The sequence below is a fragment of the Salvelinus alpinus genome, chromosome 3, assembly GCF_045679555.1.
Source record: "Salvelinus alpinus chromosome 3, SLU_Salpinus.1, whole genome shotgun sequence".
NCBI lineage: Eukaryota > Metazoa > Chordata > Actinopteri > Salmoniformes > Salmonidae > Salvelinus > Salvelinus alpinus.
In genome coordinates this window covers 64,527,101-64,544,590 of record NC_092088.1, presented here as the reverse complement: position 1 = coordinate 64,544,590, position 17,490 = coordinate 64,527,101, and the positions used below count along the sequence as shown (strand labels likewise).

Genomic DNA, 17,490 nt, shown 5'->3' with positions numbered 1-17,490 from the left:
ACAGGAGATGGGGGGGGGGGGGGACCCTGTTTGGGAAACCCTGGCCTAGCCTAAATAATAGGCCTTTATGATGGCATGTTGACATTACGAAAATACTCACTATAACCTCGTTTGAGGGATATAATTTCTTTCTTTCAAACATTTTCATTTTATTTAATTCATCAACTTTTTACACATTGGGTTTGAGGGTGTTTGATGGTTGCCTTTTTCAAGTATTGCCATATATTTTCAAGCGGTTTAAGTCAAAACTGTAACTTGGCCACTCAGGAACATTCAATTTCATCTTGGTAAGCAACTCCTGTGGATATTTGGCCTTGTGTTTTAGGTTATTATCCTGCTGAAAGGTGAATTTGTCTCCCATTGTCTGTTGGAAAACAGTTGTCTGTTGGAAAGCAGACCAAATCAGGTTTTTCTCTAGGATTTTGCCTGTGCTTAGCACTATTTTGTTTATTTTTAGCCAACAAAAAAAAACACCCTAGTACTTGCCGATGACAAGCATACCCATAACATCATGCATCCACCACCATGCTTGAAAATATGAAGAGTGGTACTCAGTGATGGATTGTGTTGGATTTGCCACAAACATAATACTTTGTGTTCAGGACATAAAGTTAATTTCTTTGCCAATTTTTTTGCAGTTTTACTTTAGTGCCTTGTTGCAAACAAGATGTATGTTTTGGAATATTTTAGTCTGTACATGCTTGCTTTGTCCACTCTGTCATTTAGGTTAGTATTGTAGAGTAACTATAATGTTGTTGATCCATCCTCAGTTTTCTCCTATCACAGCCATTAAACTCTATAACTGTTTTAAAGTCAACATTGGGCTCATGGTGAAATCCCTGAGAGGTTTCCTTTCTCTCCAGCAACTGAGTTAGGACGGACGCCTGTATCTTTGTAGTGACTGGGTGTATTAATATACCATCCAAAGTGTAATTAATAACTTTACCATGCTCAAAGGGATATTCAATGTCTGACTTATTTTGGAGGGAAAACATAATTCCACTTTGGCATTATGGGGTATTGTGTGTAGGCCAGGGACACAAAATCTCAATCTCAATACATTTTAAATTCAGGCTGTAACACAACAAAAGGGTGGAATTCTTATTTAATTTGCATGACACAACACACAAAGAAATAAAACAAAAATAACTTCATAAGTCATAAAAAAGGATTTAATTAAGGATACCAAAAATCACTGCAAAGGTCACAATTAAACATAATTTTGTTTTATAAAATCAGACACAGCAAAAATAAAACAGACCAAGCTCTCACAGGTAAAGCCCATTAATACACAATCGATTAGCTCAGTTTAATAAATAACAAAAAATACTTAAACTTGCTAGGCTAAGGTAACATTAGGTATGGTACGGAAAGGTAAGGTACTCAGGCACATAAATGCATATATCCACTAAGAGCAAAGAATTTGCAACAGACACAGCAAACTTCAGATGAAGTCAAGATGTCAACATGTTTCTTTTCACCCTCACTCTTTTGACTGAAAGTAGATAGGATTTCCCAGGTTTACATTTGTTATACTAGGTATCCTTTACGTAAGAAAAATGTGTATTTCTGTATTTTCATACAATACACAAACGAGTTATTGTGAAAAAAAGGAATATAAACTAAAATTGCAGTAATGCTCACAAGGTTTTGTTTTAGATGATAAAACATTTGGCTTTTGAACATAGCAGCCTCTGTTCTAGAGATACTGTAGCAAGCTCACAGATTTGCCCAGAAATGTTCTAATAATTCTTTAGATGTTGTTGACAATAATTGCATTCATCAATTTACAAATTATAATTATACGGGTGTTTAAACATTGCATATATAACTACAAACAAATTTGGTAAACAAATGTAGGGGTGACCAATTCTGGGTGACCATTCAGAAAGTATGGTGCAAAAAAAGCAACAGGGGGCAGTATAGAGCAATAAATTGGTATAGCAATAAATTGTATCATCAGCACTGTCCAAGTGGAGGTGCAGCCCTTTATTACTGTGTACTTGTTTGAGCAGTGCAGAATTCTTAACATTGGATTACAGTTTGCCCCAGAATCCAACCAATGCCAACCAAAGTCAACCAAATGTAGGAGCAAATACTATCATTCCTTAAAGGGATAGTGCAATTTTCCCCCCTGTAGCTGTTCCTATAGACTTCACACTGTCCCTTTAAAGCAAAATGGAGCTTGTGACATTACAAATCAGAATGTGACAAAAACAGAATGAAGATATAATGACGGCATAACCCACTGGGCTCAGACGTCAATTCAGCGTCTATTTCAAGTTGGTTCAACGTAATTTCATTGAAATTATGTGGAAACAACATTGATTCAACTAGTGTGTTCCCAGTGGGAAGTCAATGGTGCCATCTGTCAATGATTTTAGGAGGCGGGATAATGATGATTTAAAGTGTTTCACTGTTCAGATCCCTCTACACTTGTAAGATATCCAGACACAATGTGTTCCTGACTATCTAAGGGGGTCTGGAAGATCTGATCCCAATCATATCACAATGCATATTTTAATCATCTAAATGTGGGCACAATCAGAATGAGACAAGATCAGGACAAAGGACAAATGTTAGAACCAGGTATAAACTGGGCTTGAGAAAGCTCATGAAAGGACGCACATGGATATCTTTGCTATATACCGTACATGTTAAGAGGTACTTCCTGTTTCCGTGACTGAGGGGATATACTGTAAGAAATGTGATCTTCCTGAGATTGGAAAGATTTGCTGTTTTTCTTTGAGCGTTATGCATCAACTCCAGACTGTTCGATTGCCTGCCTGCTTGCTGCCATGTTGGGTCAATAGTTTGGTCCTTTACTAAAAGGATCCCTGCTCCTCATCATGACACCGTAACACATGGATAGATGGCACACCCCTGGCTGACCAGGCACCCCAGGGTTACCTCTCTTCCCCTCCTCCCCGTTTAGGCCAGGGGGTCCTGGTTTCCCTGGATGACCTGGTTTACTGTCTCCCTGGGGACCCATTGGACCTGGGAAAGTAGACAATTACAAATTAGGTGTTTCTCTTGTCGTTCCAAAACATGTTCTACTGGTTGCCAACAATTCCTAATCCTGTTATTTGATCAGTTTTTACTGAATCGGGGTAGTTAAGGTCACAAAAGGCGAACAGTGTGTTTATCTGCAGAAGAGGGAAAACAGGTTGCAACAGACATGAAATGACTCCCAGAAAGTCTCAAACAGCTTGGACCAAGGACATGATTGGAACAATGTGCAGTGACCCAGACACATCAATATTAAAATAATTGTACTGATTTCATTTCTATCTTGACTACCCAAGTAGAAATAATTATATTACATACAGTGCAATTGGAAAGTATTCAGACCCCTTGACTTTTTCCACATTTAGTTACTTTACACCCTTATTCTAAAATGGATGAATTGTTTTTTTCTTCATCAATCTACAAACAATAGCCCATAATGACAAAGCAAAAACAGGTTTTTAGAAATGTTAGCAATTTATTTTAATTTTTTTACCCGGAAATATCACATTTACATAAGTATTCAGACCCTTTATTTGGAAACACAGCAATTACTTTGGCAGCGATTACAGCCTGGAGTCTTTTGGGGTATGATGCAACAAGCTTGGCACACCTGTATTTGGGGAGTTTCTCCCATTCTAGGGAGTGTCGCTGCACAGCTTTTTTCAGGTCTCTCCAGAGATGTTCGAATCGGTTCAAGTCTGGGCTCTGGCTGGGCTACTCAAGGACATTCAGAGACTTGTCCGGAAGTCACTCCTGCCTTGTCTGTCTTGGCTGTGTGATTAGGGTCGTTGTCCTGTTGGAAGGTAAACCTTCGCCCCAGTCTGAGGTCCTGAGCACTCTGGAGCAGGTTTTCATCAATGATCTCTCTGTACTTTACTCTGTTCATCTTTCCCTCGATCCTGACTAGTCTCCCAGTCCCTGCCGCTGAAAAACATCCCCACAGCATGATGCTGCCAACACCATGCTTCACCGTAGGGATGGTGCCAGATTTCCTCCAGATGTGACGCTTGGCATTCAGGCCAAAGAGTTCAATCTTGGTTTCAGCAGACCAGAGAATCTTGTTTCTTATGGTCTGAGAGTCCTTTAGGTGCCTTTTGGCAAACTCCAAGCGGGCTGTCATGTGCCTTTTACTGAGGAGTGGCTTCCGTCCGGCCTCTCTACCATAATGCCCTGACTGGGTTGTGCAGCAGAGATGTTTGTCTTTCTGGAAGGTTTTCCCATCTTTACAGAGGAACTCTAGAGCTCTGTCAGTGACCATCAAGTTCTTGGTCACCTCCCTGACCAAGGCCATTCTCATCCGATTGCTCAGTTTGGCCGGGCGGCCAGCTCTAGGAAGAGTCTTGGTGATTCCACACTTTTTCCATTTAAGAATGATGGAGGCCACTGTGTTCTTGCAAACCTTCAATGGTGCAGCAATGTTTTGGTACCCTTCCCCAGATCTGTGCCTCAACACAATCCTGTCTCGGTGCTCTACAGACATTTCCTTCGACCTCATGGCTTGGTTTTTGCTCTGACATGCACTGTCAACTGTGGGAACTTATATAGACAGGTGTGTGCCTTTCCAAATCATGTCCAATCAATTGAATTTACAACAGGTGGACTCCAATGAAGTTGTAGAAACATCTCAAGGATGATCAATGGAAACAGGATGAACCTGTGCTCAATTTCGAATTTAATAGCAAAGGGTCTGAATACTTGTGTAAATAAGGCATTTCTGTTTTTTATGGGGTATTGTGTGTAGACTGATGAGATTTTTATTTAATACATTTTAGAATTAGGCTGTAACCAACAAAATGTGGAAAAAGTCAAAGGGTCTGAATACTTTCCGAATGAACATTATATACAATTTGATGTGCAGTAGCATACCATATGGAGTAAATATATTTCATATTTTACCTGGAGACCCTGGTGTTCCCGGATCTCCAATCTCTGCTCTTCCTGGACTCCCCTTCTCCCCCTTTATTCCTGGATCTCCTGGAAACACAAATAGAACGCAATGTGTTCCAGTAAAATCCAATGTTTACTTACGTTCTACTCGACTGTTTACCCGTACATACTGCACAGATTAATTGAGTCCTACCTTTCAAGCCACACATCCCAGGACGCCCAGGTCGACCTGGATGGCCCGGCTGTCCAATGGAACCAGGGTTCCCAGTAAAGCCCCTTGATCCCTGGGGTCCAACAGGGCCTGGTACTCCGGGAGTCCCGTCCCTGCTTTGGCAATGGTCACAGTAACTTTGCTGCTGGTTACTGAGGAGTAGCGAAGGCATCTCCACTGGGATAAAAACACAATGGAGGGGGGCTCAGATATAGGTGCAGTATAGAGAATACAGCAATTATCAAACTTGATCAATACTCACATCTAAGTACCTCTCTGCATATTTGCTGAATGATTTGCTTGGACATCTTCCTTCCCTGTGGAGATGTGACATTGATGGAACAATTATGATGATTGTTGATAAATGAGCAGTTGAATGTGAGACCATGCATGGTGGTGAGTGTACTGGTGGGTTACATACAGGTCTACCCTCTAGTCCAGGTGGCCCAGGAGGCCCAACATCACCGCTCTGTCCTCGAGGCCCAGACGGGCCTGTCTGCCCTGATAATCCTGGCTGGCCTTGGTGACCTCCCAATCCCCTCTGACCGGGGTCTCCTGTTGTCCCTTTCTGGCATGCACAAGAGCATAGTATAAGTACACACAATGCTATACTCTAGATGAGGACGAATGTTTGGCTATTCAGGGCTATAGCAACTTACAGAAGTCAATGACAGACTTACCCCCCCTTTTTGTCCCGATGAGCCATTAGAGCCCTATCAATCAAAGTGATGATGGCTGATTAGTAATGTTGCTTAATCACAATTCAAATCACAACTCAATTTGAGAGTTGTTCCCATACTACCACATTTCCAATACAATTCCTCTACATGAGTGTATTACAACATAGTCAGTGCTAGTCTACAATATGAAATTAATACATTGTGATGAGGAAAATATTCTTAGTTATGAATTATATACACTACCGGTCAAAAGTTTTAGAACACCTACTCATTCAAGGGTTTTCTTTATTTGTACTATTTTCTAAATTGTAGAATAATAGTGAAGACATGAAAACTATGAAATAACACATAACACAAAATATATTTGAGATTTGAGATTCTTCAAATAGCCACCCTTTGCTTTGATGACAGCTTTGCACGCTCTTGGCATTCTCTAAACCAGATTCACCTGGAATTCTTTTACAACAGTCTTGAAGGAGTTCCCACATATGCTGAGCACTTGCTGGCTGCTTTTCTTTCACTCTGCGGTCAAACTCTTCCCAAACCGTCTCGATTTGTTTGAGGTCGGGGGATTGTGGAGGCCAGGTCATCTGATGCAGCACTCAATCACTCTCCTTCTTGGTAACACAACCTGGAGGTGTGTTTTGGGTCATGGTCCTGTTGAAAACAAATGATAGTCCCACTAAGCGCAAACCAGATGGGATAGCGTATCACTGCAGAATTATGTAGTAGCCATGCTGGTTAAGTGTGCCTTGAATTCTAAGTAAATCACAGACAGTGTCACCAGCAAAGCACCCCCACACCATAACACCTCCTCCTCCATGCTTTACAGTGGGAAATACACATGTGGAGATCATCCGTTCACCCACACCGCGTCTCTCAAAGACACAGCGGTTAGAACAAAAAATCTCCAATTTGGACTCCAGACAAAGGTACAAAATTCCACCAGTCTAATGTCCATTGCTCGTGTTTCTTGGCCCAAGCAAGTCTCTTCTTCTTAATGGTGTCCTTTAGTAGTGGTTTCTTTGCAGCAATTCGACCATGAAGGCCTGATTCACACAGTCTCCTCTGAACAGTTGATGTTGTGATGTGTTACTTCAACTCTGTGAAACATTTATTTGGGCAGCAAATTCTGAGGCTAGTAACTCTAATGAGCTTATCCTCTGCAGCAGAGGTAACTCTGGGTCTTCCATTCCTGCAGCGGTCTTCATGAGAGCCAGTTTCATCATAGCGACTGATGGTTTTTGCGACTGCACTTGAAGAAACTTTCAAAGTTCTTGAAATGTTCCGTGTTGACTGACCTTCATGTCTTAAAGTAATGATAGACTGTCATTTCTCTTTGCTTATCTGAGATGTTCTTGCCATAATATGGACTTGGTATTTTACCAAATAGGGCAATCTTCTGTATACCCCCCTACCTTGTCACAACACAACTGATTGGTTCAAACGCATTAAGAAGGAAAGAAATTCCACAAATTAACTTTTAAGAACAAGCACCTGTTAATTTAAATGCATTCCAGGTGACTACCTCATGAAGCTGGTTGAGAGAATGCCAAGAGTGTGCAAAGCTGTCATCAAGGCAAAGGGTGGCTATCTGAAGAATCTCGGATTAACACTTTTTTGTGTTAACTACAAGTGTAGTTAGTTTTTGTGTGCTTACTACATGATTCCATGTTTGTTATTTCATAGTTTTGATGTCTTCATTATTATTCTACAATGTAGAAAACAGTAAATATAAAGAAAAACCCTTGAATGAGTAAGTGTTCTAAAACTTTTGACCTGTAGTGTAGGCTATGGAAGAATCACTGTAATGTGGTTAGAACAGTTTCACATTGAAAAATCATAGCATTTGCAAGCATTAAGTACTATGTAACTGGGCTTCCGAGGCTACTGTCCAATCAACTGTCCAATTGGATAAAATACTTTTATATTATAGCCATAATTCAATCATTGATGTACGGTGCAATTGAAAAGTATTCAGACCCCTTGACTTTTTCCACATTTTGTTATGTTACAGCCTTATTCTAAAATTGACTAAATTCATTTTTTTCCTCATCAAACTACACAAAATACCCCATAACGACAAAGCAAAATAGGGTTTTTAGTATTTACATAAGTATTCAGACCCTTTGTTATGAGACTCCAAATTGAGCTCAGGTGCAACCTGTTTCCATTGATCATCCTTGAGATGTTTCTACAACTTGGAGTCCACCTGTGGTAAATTCAATTAATTGGACATGATTTGGAAAGCACACACCTATTTATATAAGGTCCTACAGTTGACAGTGCATGTCAGAGCAAAAACCAAACCATGAGGTCGAAGGAACTGTTCGTAGAGCTCCAAGACAGGATTGTGTCGAGGCAGACTAGTCAGGATCGAGGGAAAGATGAACAGAGCAAAGTATAGAGAGATGAAAACCTGCTCAGGACCACAGACTGGGGCGAAAGTTTACCTTCCAACAGGACAACGACCCTAAGCACACAGCCAAGACAATGCAGGAGTGGCTTCGGGACACGTCTGAATGTCCTTGAGTGGCCCAGCCAGAGCCCAGACTTGAACCCGATCGAACATCTCTGGAGAAACCTGAAAATAGTTGTTCAGCGACACTCCACTTCCAACATGACTAAGCTTGAGAGGATCTGCAGAGAAGAATGGGAGAAACTCCCCAAATAAAGGTGTGCCAAGCTTGTAGCCTCATACCCAAGAAGACTCGAGGCTGTAAATGCTGCCAAAGGTGCTTCAATAAAGTACTAAGTAAAGGGTCTGAATACTTATGTAAATGTGATATTTCAGTTTTTGTTTTTTTATACATTTGCAAGCCTTTCAAAAACCTGCCTTTGCTTTGTCATTATGGGGTATTATGTATAGAATGATGAGGGGAAAAACAATTTAATGCATTTTAGAATAAGGCTGTAACGTAACAAAATGTGGGAAAAGCCAAGGAGTCTGAATACTTTCCAAATGCACTGTAATCATAGGAAGTGCAACTTACATGATTACCTGGAATCCCCATATCTCCCTTTTCACCTCTTAATCCCTGTAGAGAAAATTCAACTAGCAATTATGATGTTTGTTTTTAGTCGTACAATGTTTTTGTAATTTTTGCTTGTGATTAAATGTAAGGTCTTCAGTAATCAAGTCATTGTCCTTCAGAACAGATTTCAAATTTGCCAGTCATGATTTTAGAATGAGATTTTAAGGAAAGGTTGTTGCTACAGTTGAAGTCAGAAGTTTACATACACTTAGGTTGGATTCATTAAAACTCATTTTTCAACCACTCCACAAATTTCTTGTTAAGAAACTATAGTTTTGGCAAGTCGGTTAGGACATCTACTTTGTGCATGACAAGTCATTTTCTCAACAATTGTTAACAGACAGATTATTTCACTGTATCTCAATTCCAGTGGGTCAGAAGTTTACATACACTAAATTGACTGTGCCTTTAAACAGCTTGGAAAATTCCAGAAAATTATGTCATGGCTTTAGATGCTTCTGATAGGATAATTGACATCATTTGAGTCAATTGGAGGTGTACCTGTGGATGTATTTCAAGGCCTACCTTCAAACTCAGTGCCTCTTTGCTTGACATCATGGGAAAATCTAAAGAAATCAGCCAAGACCTCAGAAAACTTTTTGTAGACCTCCACAAGTCTGGTTCATCCTTGGGAGCAATTTCCAAACACCTGAAGGTGCCACGTTCATCTGTACAAACAATAGTATGCAAGTATAAACACCATGGGACCACGCAGTCATCATACCGCTCAGGAAGGAGACGCGTTCTGTCGCCCAGAGATGAACGTACTTTGGTACGAAAAGTGCAAATCAATCCCGGAACAACAGCAAAGGACCTTGTGAAGATGCTGGAGGAAACAAGTACAAAAGTATCTATATCCACAGTAAAACGAGTCCTATATCGACATAACCTGAAAGGCCGCGCAGCAAGGAAGAAGCCACTGCTCCAAAACCGCCATAAAAAAGCCAGACTACGGTTTGCAACTGCACATGGGGACAAAGATCGTACTTTTTGGAGAAATGTCCTCTGGTCTGATGAAACAAAAATAGAACTGTTTGGCCATAATGACCATCGTTATTTTTGGAGGTAAAAGGGGGAGGCTTGCAAGCCGAACACCACCAACCCAACCGTGAAGCACGGGGGTGGCAGCATCATGTTTTGGGGGTGCTTTGCTGCAGGAGGGACTGGTGCACATCACAAAATAGATGGCATCATGAGGATGTAAAATTATGTGGATATATTGAAGCAACATCTCAAGACATCAGTCAGGAAGTTAAAGCTTGGTCGCTAATGGATCTTCCAAATGAACAATGACCCCAAGCATACTTGCAAAGTTGTGGCAAAATGGCTTAAGGACAACAAAGTCAAGGTATTGGAGTGGCCATCACAAAGCCCTGACCTCAATTCTATGGAAAATCTGTGGGCAGAACTGAAAAAGCGTGTGCGAGCAAGGAGGCCTACAAACCTGACTCAGTTACACCAGCTCTGTCAGGAGGAATGGGACAAAATTCACCCAAATTATTGTGGGAAGCTTGTGGAAGGCTACCCAAAACGTTTGATCCAAGTTAAACAATTTAAAGGCAATGCTACCAAATACTAATAGAGTGTAAATCATTCTCTACTATTATTCTGACATTTCACATTCTTAAAATAAAGTGGTCATCCTAACTGACCTAAGACAGGGAATTTTTACTCTGATTAAATGTCAGGAATTGTGAAAAGCTGAGTTTAAATGTATTTTGCTAAGATGTATGTAAACCTCCGACTTCAACTGTATGTCCATGACAGTCAGTTTAATGGATATTTTACATCCAGAGACTCAGTCCAAGTGACTTCTTAACCGCAGTCCTGTGGTGACATTGTCATTTGACTCGGTATGCTACCTAGTTTTTCCCACAAAGATCATAGCTGTCCCTGTTTTCCATGACATTAAATTAAGAGGTTGTTCAACATGATTCCACTCCGGCTAAATGAAAGCAACCACATTTGGAAGGAGGTAGTGAACCGAGCATCCGATTACACCCCAAGCGGTCTTTTGTAAATGGAAAATGTAGCAACCTCTATTTATGTTTTCCCAAGCAATCTCTGGTCCATAAGTAAAAATTACTTTTCAATATGTTCTACAGTTACAGTATGTTCACTTTCATTCTTTGCTGTATACCATTATTTGTTCTCTTGGTCTGAGCAACATGGCAAAATACAATCAAACTGAATACTTGAAATGTCTGGAACATGAGGACAGACTCTCCATCCAAAGCCTCAGGTGTTGCTAATGGGTTTGAAATATCATCAGGTGTTACATAAGAAAACCCAAATTAAATGTTATGAATACCTCCCCTCCTCGTTCACCTGGATCTCCCCTTTTTCCCTGGTGAGATAGAAATGACACCGCAATCATATGTTATTCTTATGTGCAGTAAGAGAATATAGAGTTACGATTACAAATGTTTCAACTTCAATACCCACATACTGCACCACATCCATGACACATGCCATGGATATGACAGATGACAGTATGTTCAACATTATACAAGCCTCTTGTAGTGTTTCACTCGTTTTTTCAGATATTTTGTAGTAAGATTGCAACTTGTCCTGAAGTGGTAGAAATGAAATGAAAGACAAACTGAAAAGTACTGTTTATGATATTTCTGAAATGGTAAACTATTGTCTCAAGAAATGTCTGTGAAACAGTTCCTGTAAACAATACTGTTATAGATCAATTATGTATTTTACTGCATTCGATTAACCCTCACCTGTAAATTGCAGTCCTTGGGGTAATTTATTTATTTCATCCCATGAAAGACTTGCTTGTTTGCTGTAGTATAAATTAATATTCTTTATTGAAGTTAATGGAGGTAAATCTGGAAACACAGCTCACCATAAAGTAGGTTTCTGGCTCCTAATTCTTAATCAAAATGCAACGTCTGTATTTTTCCTCTCTCATTAAATAAACAAAATGTGATCGGGATGGCAACACTGAAAACATTTGCAGAAAACATTCCTAATGCTCAATCCCAGCTCAATCGTACACTACATCTCAGAAGAAGAAAACATTTATATCAATTTCAAAAGGATGTCAGATCCTCTTTGAACAGAACATTTTGTGAAAATGACTATAATTGCTAATTCCAATAATTCCAGTAATTGCTAAATAGGCCTACACACAGGTAAATCCCTATCAAACTGTCAAGACACAGTATTTTCCCAGCAGTTAAGAGTGATTTTGTAGGAGCCTGTAAATACCTTAGGTCCTGTCAAGCCTGGCATTCCTGGGTGTCCTGGCTGACCTGCTATTCCAGGGTCACCTGACATGCCCTGGAATAGCATTCATTCAATCAAGCATCATACTGTACATAGTAAGAACATATGGTAAGAACATGGTAAGGACACTTCGTCTTTTAGACGTTCTGTAGCTTACATCGTACTGAAAACAGTTCTAAATTGTGTCATGTATCACCTTTACTGTCTATTTACATTCACAATAGACATAATCAACAGATATGAAATGTTAAATGTTGACCTCTGGTCCTGAAACCCCTGGTTGACCTGGTAGTCCACTTTCACCTTTGTTTCCCTTTATTTGAAAAAATGTAATTAGTTAAAGGCGGAATTCTATGGTAAGACATAGCACACAAACCACAGTAGATACTGATATGGAAATAAAATTCTGCTTTGAAATCATAAAATACTGCTGTGGAGAAAAAGAAAAGCTCATAATCAGCATTAGAGTTTTAGGCGACAATTGATTTTTCTAAACGAATGTGCTCCAATAACTGCTGTCTGAAACGAAACCATGAATATGAAAACACTGCTCATGTCCATAAACTACTATTTCACTCCTGTGCCATTAACCAATACACATTGGCTCTCGTTAATGCGAGATCAGCTAATAAAAAGTGACAGGGAGACAGAGGGTCGATACCAGAGAAACAGACCGCTTTTGATTTCCATCCCAAAATTCCACTGACGAAGGCAATAGTAGCACTGTAGGCTTGGACCACCACTTCATTTGGCATCACTAGTATAGCCATGGCACTGCTCTAAACAACATACTCGCTAGAAGTTATATCCATGTAGAAAATGCTAACCCAAGCTAGGGTTGCAAAATTCCAGGAACTTTTAATAAATTCCCTCGTTTTCTAGAAATCCTAGTTGGAATATTTCAACCCTAACCCAAGCAAAACCATATGCATCAACAATAACACTGAGGAACTGACTTCACACACCAATAGACAAGGGACTGATATTCACAGTGCAACTATAAAATCCTGCCTTGTAAGGACAGATGAGTTAATGCATCCGGCAGCATTTGGGATTTCACAACACTGCTCAGCAGTATTTGGGATTTCATACCACTGCTCAGCAGTATTTGGGATTTCATACCAATACTCAATATCATTCAGAGATTTACAGTTGCTCTGTGTGGTCATCACTGCCTCTAGTGGTGGTGTTGCAACACTGCATGCCTGGGGCGTACATTCCCTGACACAGTACCAGTAAGATAGGGTCAAAACACTCAAATTGCTCCACACATACTTTACCTTCATTGGTTCACAACGTTTCAATGCTAATAGTGTAATAAAGGTATGTGTTGGAGCAATTGAGTGTGCAGGTCTTTACTATTGCTATTTACTATTGAGATTTTCTCAGCCTAGCACCCCATGAAAGTACATTTGACTATTTCTGCAAATATTATTCACATGGACATTGGGCAAAATACAATTGACATCATCCCTGAAAGGGTCTGTTCACAGGATGTTACATTTCTTGAACAGAAGAGAAATTACTTTACCTTAGGTCCAGGTTGCCCTGACGATCCAGGTTCACCAGGAAAGCCATTATCACCCTAAAGAAGAAAAACAATAAAACATAAATTTAAATATTCCCCGAATGTCTACACATTTGTTGTCATTGAGTAAGTGTGAAAATAACTTAGCACTATGTCAATACATATTTAAGCCACATATACTACTGTAAGTGTGATCCTGAATACATTTGGACAAATTGAAACTGGATCTATTGACTGCAGCCAACTTACAGATGTTCCAGTTGAACCTTTGGCACCTTTCAGTCCTGACCAACCAGCTTCACCCTGTAATTATAATGTTAGAATTAATAACATATGCAGTAACCTTTTTATATTGTAATTTTGTGCAACGGTTTGCCAATTCTGAAAAAAAATTATACATAAGAACAACTTTCTTCATTGATTACATGTGTTTTCTTTCTATCTGTCACATGACAGCTTTATTAAAGATTATTTATGTATTTCAATATCAAAACTCAAACCATAGTTTATAAAGGTCTGATCTTATGTGAAAAAATTATTGAGTCCCTAGAATACTTTTGATAAAGTTCTTCTTTGTGGGCTTGGCTGAAGTATTTTCAAATTTCAATAATCCAAAAATAATTTGTGCATTTTCCAAAAGCCATCAAAAACACTTAATTATCTTCTTATTTATTTTAGTCTATACTTTATAACGGTGCATGTAAACTGTGGTTGAACACAGCATAACGTTCATTCATAGTTTTAGACATAGACCAAGGGAATGTACAATAAAAAAGTACAATAACATAATAGCCTTTCTTGCAAGCACAAAATGTTTGCTAATGTAAAACTTGCTGGAAAGGAGATTGTGACTTTGAATCAATGTTTTTATTTAAAACACCATAATATCAATTTAATGGACAGTATGGGCATGTCCTGATATAAGAGCAGACCTTTATGATAATAACAGGAGCTCACCTTAGTTCCACTCTGGCCCACGTTTCCAGGCACGCCAGGCAAACCCTGGAAACAAAGACAGAGCAAATTAGGGTTAAGTGCCTTGCTGATTTTTCACCTTGGGTATTTGAACCAGCAACCTTTCGGTTACGGGCTCTAACCGCTAGGCTACCTGCCGCCCTTACTCTATATGACAGCACACAATGTCACTTTTTACTTACCATGATCATGGTATTAGCCTATACATTACAATTGTATACAATGCATTTGTATTCAATACAGTATATAGATGAAAGGGAGACAGTTAAGAATTTCCTCCCCCTCTAATGTAGCTAACATACATGGTTCACAGATGTATGGTTTTGTTTTCTTTCTTCTGAGAGTCTGGATTAATCACATATAAAATGTCTTTCCCCTGAGCTTCGCTTGCTTTATCAGCCAGCATGTTTAATGGCTTCCACAGGATGTTGTTAAAACAAATGCAAATACAGCCCTAATGCAGAGAACAGTGGTACTATATACTGTATCATTGGGTATCACAATGAATGGACAGGAAGATAGCGTCTTAAAACCTTAAAACCTCATTGTATTTATAATGCATCAGAGAGATTATTGTACCAATCTATATAACATACAGTATGTATGTGTGTGTGTTAACCCTTTGTTTATCTCTTCATAAAATGTTGATTGACTTTACATGAATAACTGGTTGACTCCTTAAAAAGATAAACCTAATAGTACAAATAGTTTTGTTGTCCAAGAAATACACTACGTTGAGAGGAATCATAAAGTTTGTATAGAGAAAATACACATGTTTATGTGCACCTATAAGTGTTCTCTGCACACAATAGTTTTCACTTGGATATAATCAGTCATTTCAACATGGAAAATGTATCTTGGACACTTTCAGAGTCTCATTACGACATAACGTCTCATACCTCAAAGCTAATAAAAAAGCCACTGTATATACAGTAGATGGTTTTAAATTAATAGTGACACAGTCCCAAAAATACTTTAGACAAGTTACTACTAATTGATATCAATAATAGGTGTTTCAGATACTTGAGGATAAGTTCCATGAAGTGGCATGGATGGATTCCATTTCCATGCAAGCTTACCCATTTTATCTGACCGCTCAGTGTCACAAATCTGGAGTTTATAATAAGCAGCATGTGTGTAGTGAACAAATATGCCATGTTTATGGAAATACTAAACAAGGCCTGCTACATTTAGTGATACCAAATATCCCTGATAATTCACTGTGGTCTAACCCTGTGCAAGATGAAGCCAAAGACAAAATATTGTGTACAGGCCAAGGTCAGTTGATACGTCATCTTTAAGTAGTCCCAGAGACGACTATGTCTCCTTTTTCAAGTATGATCTACTTATGTTCATAGCTGCATGCATATTATCTGTTGAAAACATGTCCTCCCTTTCAAAGATTTTAAACAGACATCTCTTTCACACTTCAACAAAGAATAACTTCAAAGGCTATACGAATATGGGTGACGTAACAGGTTCTTACGTAGTTGGTGTTTTGGCGGAAAATGAAGAATAACCAACAATGTCACATCCCAAGCAGGGATTGAGAAGCATTTTACATTTACATTTATTAATAAACATTGAGTGATGCTCTAGAATTTCCCAGAAATCTCTTACATTTTAGTAATTTAGCAGATGCTCTTATCCAGAGCAACTTACAGTATTGAGTACATACATTTTCATACTGGTCCCCCTTGGGAATTGACCCCATAACCCTGGCGTTGCAAGCACAATGCCCCACCAACTGAGCTACATGGGACTACATAGTTGTCTGTTCCCCTTTAAGTGGTTATGTCATTCATTCCTGATCTTCCTTGCCAATAGCATCTATTTCTCCATCAGTCTCAACACTGGTAGGCTCCTTGTTTTTTTTGTTGCCAATTTCTAAATAACTACCATCTTTAAAAAATCATGCTTTCCTAGATGTTTCTCTGTGTGAAGGTGCCTGGACCGGACCTTGGAAAATGTTTTTTGTTTTTTTACCACGTCCTATTCAGAGGTATGCTCCTCTGTTCTTCCTAAAATGCTTCCCTTTCTTGCCTTTGATGTTCATGTGGTAGACTAACTATATAAACAATGTTACTTGGCCATATCACGACATGCAACACTGTACCACAACTTTCTTATTCCTCAGATGTTTTTCATATAGCTAGCATGCCAAAGTGGTCAAAATCCACACATTTCACGACCTCAGTGGTAATCCCCCTAAGACCCCTAAGACTTTCATTATCAAACACACAACCATCAAAACATTATGTTAGCCAAATTATGCATATTCCGTTATACCTCACAGCATAATCTGATCTACTGGTCTTGTACTCTAAAAGCCATCCCACTGGGCACACAGTGGTTGAATCAACATTGTTTCCACATAATTTCAATGATATTACGTTGAATCAACGTGCAAAAGATGCTGAATTGACGTCTGTTCCCAGTGGGATAGATCTATGTTTGGCAGTTGAGCGTGGCAATATTTGATGTTAATGGACTAATGGGAAAAGTGCCTAACGTTTGTGAATGTACAGTTGAGTTAATAAACAGTTTATAATTGTTGCGCATATCCAACAAAACTACCTTGAAATGGCTCTTTAGTAATTTTTCATGATAAACGGTGGCAGATGTTTGGCAAATGACAGAGACTATATCTTGAGGGGATTGTAAAAGAACATGGAAACATGTTGCAAAATAACTCCTCAAGAATCCTCAGATGCTGCAAACATATTAAAAGCTGTTCCCTAGACCATGCTATTGATCAAATCACGAGAAATTACATCACTTATTAAAGATCAGGACAATTAGCCACATCAGTTAAGACACAATAAAAATCCATTGATGTGTCATATAAGACAGGGAATCAGATGAGCCAAAAGCTAATGTATGTGTAAAACAGCAAAGATGTTATTGGAATAGGCTAAGTAGTAC

The 17,490-nt window shown here is 39.1% G+C and overlaps 1 protein-coding gene across 1 annotated transcript in view; it reads right to left on the bottom strand.

Moving 5' to 3' along the window:
- Window positions 1-1,154: 1,154 nt before the first annotated feature.
- Window positions 1,155-17,490, bottom strand: part of LOC139571120 (collagen alpha-1(XXI) chain-like) — a 73,442-nt gene continuing 57,106 nt past the window's right edge. The window contains exons 17-29 of the mRNA XM_071393702.1: window positions 14,548-14,592; window positions 13,840-13,893; window positions 13,594-13,647; window positions 12,322-12,375; window positions 12,045-12,116; window positions 11,134-11,169; window positions 8,781-8,825; window positions 5,788-5,820; window positions 5,529-5,675; window positions 5,370-5,424; window positions 5,090-5,284; window positions 4,906-4,983; window positions 1,155-2,997 (exon numbers count right to left, since the gene is read on the bottom strand). Of these exons, the coding sequence (XP_071249803.1) occupies window positions 2,807-2,997; window positions 4,906-4,983; window positions 5,090-5,284; window positions 5,370-5,424; window positions 5,529-5,675; window positions 5,788-5,820; window positions 8,781-8,825; window positions 11,134-11,169; window positions 12,045-12,116; window positions 12,322-12,375; window positions 13,594-13,647; window positions 13,840-13,893; window positions 14,548-14,592 (1,059 nt within the window). The 3' untranslated portion in view covers window positions 1,155-2,806. The remainder of the gene's footprint in view (window positions 2,998-4,905; window positions 4,984-5,089; window positions 5,285-5,369; window positions 5,425-5,528; window positions 5,676-5,787; window positions 5,821-8,780; window positions 8,826-11,133; window positions 11,170-12,044; window positions 12,117-12,321; window positions 12,376-13,593; window positions 13,648-13,839; window positions 13,894-14,547; window positions 14,593-17,490) is intronic.